Source organism: Ricinus communis, chromosome 6 (assembly GCF_019578655.1).
Source record: "Ricinus communis isolate WT05 ecotype wild-type chromosome 6, ASM1957865v1, whole genome shotgun sequence".
Taxonomy (NCBI): domain Eukaryota; kingdom Viridiplantae; phylum Streptophyta; class Magnoliopsida; order Malpighiales; family Euphorbiaceae; genus Ricinus; species Ricinus communis.
The window spans coordinates 15,857,952-15,863,166 of NC_063261.1; the positions used below are offsets into that span (position 1 = coordinate 15,857,952).

General features: G+C 30.4%; 1 protein-coding gene across 1 annotated transcript; it reads right to left on the minus strand.

The window, feature by feature from the left end:
- Positions 1-1,504: 1,504 nt before the first annotated feature.
- On the minus strand, positions 1,505-4,761 carry LOC125370450 (COBRA-like protein 6). The gene is made up of 6 exons (XM_048375952.1): positions 4,418-4,761; positions 4,208-4,287; positions 2,847-3,297; positions 2,580-2,733; positions 2,026-2,303; positions 1,505-1,915 (listed from the first exon to the last, which is right to left on the minus strand). The coding sequence occupies exons 1-6, from the start codon at positions 4,476-4,478 to the stop codon at positions 1,635-1,637; spliced, it is 1,305 nt and encodes a 434-aa protein (XP_048231909.1). The 5' UTR covers positions 4,479-4,761; the 3' UTR covers positions 1,505-1,634.
- Positions 4,762-5,215: the final 454 nt, after the last annotated feature.

A 5,215-nucleotide genomic window follows, 5' to 3' on the forward strand; every position in this document is an offset into this window, starting at 1 on the left:
ATAATATAAATTGAAATAATATATAAAATTAAATAGAACTTTTAATAATTTATAATTATTCAAATATTAATAAAAAGAAGAATAAATTATATATTTTTTTATGTCTTTCTTATAATTTTTATATTTTAAAATTTTAGCTTGGGATCGACAATTTGGCTTAAGTGTCCATTCGCCTCTTAAACTTTTTTAGCTTGGGATAAAAATTCAATAAAACTGCTAACTAGCTAGTAAAAAATAATTTAATAAAATTTTATTAACTGTATTTAATATATTAAATAATTATTTATAATTTATCTTTAAATATATCTTATTTTATAATATCATCTTTATGATGCAAGCTACCAAAAATAGTTTATAATAGTTAAAATGCTATAACTAATTTTATTTAAGTTAATTGGAATTTTATTATAAATGAATTATTAAATAAATTAATTTATAAAATATTTCTAAAATGAATTATTATTAATTAATTTTAATAAAAATATCATTATTTAGATTAATAAAATAATCAAATCAATTAATAACATATTAAAAAAGCTATTAAAACTAACATAATCAATAATTTTAATTAAATTAGTTATTAGTTACTGTTTTTTATTATTTAATAAAAAATAACTATCAGTTGTATAGAATTATTAACTCGAAATCCAGTAACTTTTAAACCAATTTATCTAAAACACTTAGACAGTTGGAATGATGCAACATGCTTCGTACAAAAAGAATACATATAAAATCTATTATATTATGGATTCCAAAACCACTCAATCTAAATTCAATAATGAATTATTTATCATAGTAAGTCATCCCTCATTTATTCTTCTTCTATATCTCTATTTTTTTTTTCTAAACTATTTATATGAAATATAAGAGACAATAATTAATTTTTCTAAACTCAGTAATTTAAGTGGCAATTTATTGAATCAGATTTGTAGGAATATAAAGCCAAGAAAATAAAATAGGAAAAGGAATAACTGAAGGTGCTCAAAACTTCTATCTCTCCATCACTCAATGGGAGGTCATGAAGCAAAGTTGAATAAAAAGCTACCTTCCCACCTGCCTGCCTATCACTTGAACAAAATGTATCAGTTCCATTCTTTGCATTATTTTTTCTGTCTAAGTTTACTAGGCTCACGACATTCAATGATTATTAACAGTATTAATGAATTTATACGAGTTACTAATACTGTAATTTTCAAGCTACTAAAATGTCACAAAAATAAAATCACAGGATCTCTTTTGTAAAAAAATTAAACCAAGTGACTAAATTTTGTGTTTTTGTCTTAACTTAAAGAGATTTTCCTTCGGTTTCAGATTCCTTTTCGTTCCAATTCGGTTTCTGATTTCGATCTCGGAGTTTGAAGCAAAGGAGTCTTTAGTGTAGAACTTTGTTCAAAGCAGCTTAGGTGCTATATATATAACTTCATAATAGAGGAAAATGGAGGGAGAATACACTGTTTACAGATTAGAATGACTAGTACTGAGTTTTGAGAAGAAAATAAGTGAATGTCAGTCCAACTAGAAACTACTAATAACATCATTTCATATAATTAAATCCAAGAATCATCTATCGATAAACACTAAAATACCATCTACGCTTTAACAAGAATTTAAAATCTCTACTGTGTAATCAATTTTTATAACATAAATGTAAAGAACAACAATGAGAAAAGGGCTATAAAAGGATTAATGAAAATGTTGTGACCATTATTGGGTAGTCTTGGGTAATCATCTGGTTGGGGCATGACACATTCATCACCATTAAATGAAATTCTTCTTGGGAATGCCCATCCTTCCTTGAAAGTGAAAGCCCCTGGATCTTTGTATAATAACATTTCAGTTTGTACATTTCCACTCTTACCCGCTTGGAGTAACATGTCATTGTAGTACCGAATCCCCCAAAACATTCCTGAATCATCTGTTATAACAGAGGATTTAAGAAATTTAGGCTTATTAGCATATTGATTGATTCATTGAAACTGGCATAGACTATAGAATAATGACGAATTGGGGTTTGATGGAACTTACTGATATGTCCGTACTGACTGAGTGGGGCATAGTTGAAGCTGAAAACCTGGGTCAAGCTTTCCAGGTTAGGATGCAATACCACCAAGTTCCACTGAGAATAATTTCTCATAATATTCAGATTAGTTACTGTCATCTTAACCCGCCAATACTGCTTGTAGCTTTGTTTCACATGCCAATGCACCCGTATCGGGCACATGTGCTGTGAACACCTTACTACTGGGGGTGGTTCTTCATTTGGATTATGTTTTTGTTGCAGCAAGGGTGGTGTCTCTCCAAACCTGACAGCATTCATAAAGCTTGTGTTATAACTTAACAGGATAAATTTTGTGCAAACTAAAAACTAATTTCATTCATAAATTGAAGAAGACTAGTCATTACAGTTTTCCTAGACAAAATGTTTTGCCAAAACAGTCAAAGAATAAATTGATCAAGACCATTTCTGAGGAAAGAAAAACGCAAATTGAGAAGTGTAGTGCACTGTAGATGGCTTTCTGAAGTAATTCGATTCAGGAAGCTTGACAAGAATTTATTACATTGGAGGTTAAAGAACTTACTCAACACATGTTGTTCCAGGTTGTCCCCGACAGCCACAGCTGCATCGCGGGCAGGAAACAATGGTATCATTATAGAATGCGGATAAGGACACACAACACTTAGGTACTCCTGATGATATAAACTGGGAATAAATGCAGATCACTGTCCATGTCCCTGCATCATCAAATCAGCGCAAAGCATGCAACTAAATATCAAAAACCATCTAAGTGGTAGAACCAAACAAATACTAGTTAGTATAGAAATCAATTTCAATTATGATGTCTTACTAAGAGCTTGTGTCCATCGGCGGCCACTGCCAGTCCTATACCTGCTCGGTTGCACCTCAACTGCCTTTCCACAAGTATATCCGGGAATCCCAAGAGTGAAATTATCTGGCATTGCGAATTCTGAATAATCAGCAGCACCACCAACATTCATCTGAAATGTAGCGATATGTTTTGAAAGATCTTGTTTCATGGAAGACAGTAAACCTCCCTTGCAGCAATTCTGAGACTGCATATTGTAAGGGGCTCCAGGCAAAAGGTCAACAATCACGGGCTCTTTTTCGCAACAATGAGGAGGTTGTTTCCCTCTGAAAGCAGAGCAGTTTCCTTGCTCAGTCGCTTCAGCTCCCCACATTCCCCATATAACTTCACTGCCTGTCCATGCCCAACTCAATTTCCAGCCAGGAGGCTCAATGTGACGATATAGTTGGAAGTTAAATAGTGACACTCTCACCTTGAATTATAGAAAATAAATATGAACAAATGAAGAACTCGAGCAGAATGAAGTGTTAGATTTTATTCATCACAGAAGAATAAATTATACTCTAGAAGGACACAACTTTTATTCAATAGTGAAAATTAAAAAAAATAAGGTTATGATTTAAAAAGAATTTCTAATATTTTTATGCACCAATAGCGATTGAGCTAAATTTGGTTACTTGTATACTAATAATTTCTTTTTTTCTTTTTCTCTAAGAATATATAATTATAAAAGATTTTCACCAAATTTTTTATTAAGTTTTGAATAAAAATAGAACTATTACTTATGTAACACAGAACAAAGATGATTCCTCACTAATTAATAGAATTATTAATTTTATTATGTATAAAAGGGGCAAAATGTAAGTCCCTTCTTGTTAATAAGCTAAAGTTAAAATAAAAATTGTCTCAAAAATTTGGCCTTTAGGCCTTATCTGTCTCGCTCCTTAATGTTTGGAGTATTTTAGGTTTTATAAAAGAAAAAGAAATGGTAAAACCACCTCCTGACCAATCAGAACGCAATTCCCACACAATTACTGAACTACCCATCCTCTTAAAGAGACAACAATGCCCTTCTCTATGATGACATGGTGAGCAGTGGTTGGAGACGACTCAAAACAACAACCAAAAATAGGATTTTCTTGGGGCCATAAACTTCTGAAGCTACAACTGGAACTGGAAGTGGACTGACAAAACAAACATTCTGTAAATACGAAACCTCAGGAAAGTGCATTGGACTCTACAGTGAGACCCTTTTCAATTTCAGAATTTTATATTCTCTTAAGGATAACCTGAACTTATATATTAAAAAAAAAAGGTGTAAATTTTGTGCAATGACATAAGAATATCCCATCCAAAAATAAAATCGAAATGAAACAACTTACATCATTTGTATCAGAATTTGACTGCAAAAGATCCCATTTGATGGTTATATTTGCGTGAGGATCCAATGGATCAAATCCATCTTCACAAATCCAATTAAAAATCACATCAAGATAAAAACAAATTTATTAGAAGCTAAACAAGGAGATAAAATTTCAGCGATGGTATGGATTAAAGAAAGAAGTGAAAAATGAAAAGGAGAAGGTACTTACAGAAAGGTGAGATAGAGGTGATGAGAATGAAGAAGATTAAATTAATCAAGATCATACCCATTGATCTATGATAATAGAACAATTATGGGTTTATTTCAAAACCTTACTCTTTATCTGCTATTTTGAATTTAAAACAATTACATATATTCAAGAAATCATACGAAAGTGCACTCTTTTTCTTTCTTTTTTCTTTTTTTGCTTCACTCCTTGTATATGAGTGACACAAGAAAGAGAGGGAGAGAGAGAGAGAGAGAGAGAGAGGCTTAAGATGAGACAGCTTGTGTGCAGTGTTGAATGTGTTTGCTTCTTTCTCATTTAAAAGTTTGTTTCTCTCTCTCGCTCGATCTCTCTGGTCCCTAGAAAAGGGGAGAAAGAAAGGAAAGAAAATTAAGGGAAAAATAAATAATAATAAATTATGGGTCAAAGGATATCTGGATTTTACGGAATCAAGATCAAGGTGCTTAGCATGCGTTTATAAATAGGTTGGAGTATATGCTTGATGAATAGGGATGACAGTTTTTTGAATATATATTTGATTACGAATACACTTATTTATAAAAAAGTTTAGAATCAAATTTTAATATTTTTGTGGAGTTTCAAATTTAAATATTTATTAATTGAACCTGATTATTTAAATGAATATGACTATAATATCTGAATCTAGTACATAATATATATTTAAATGACATATATATAAATATATAAATATATATATATATATATTTATTTATTTATATATATATAAAATTAAATAATAAAAAATCTAAATTATAAAATTTTATCTAAAACTATTGGTTT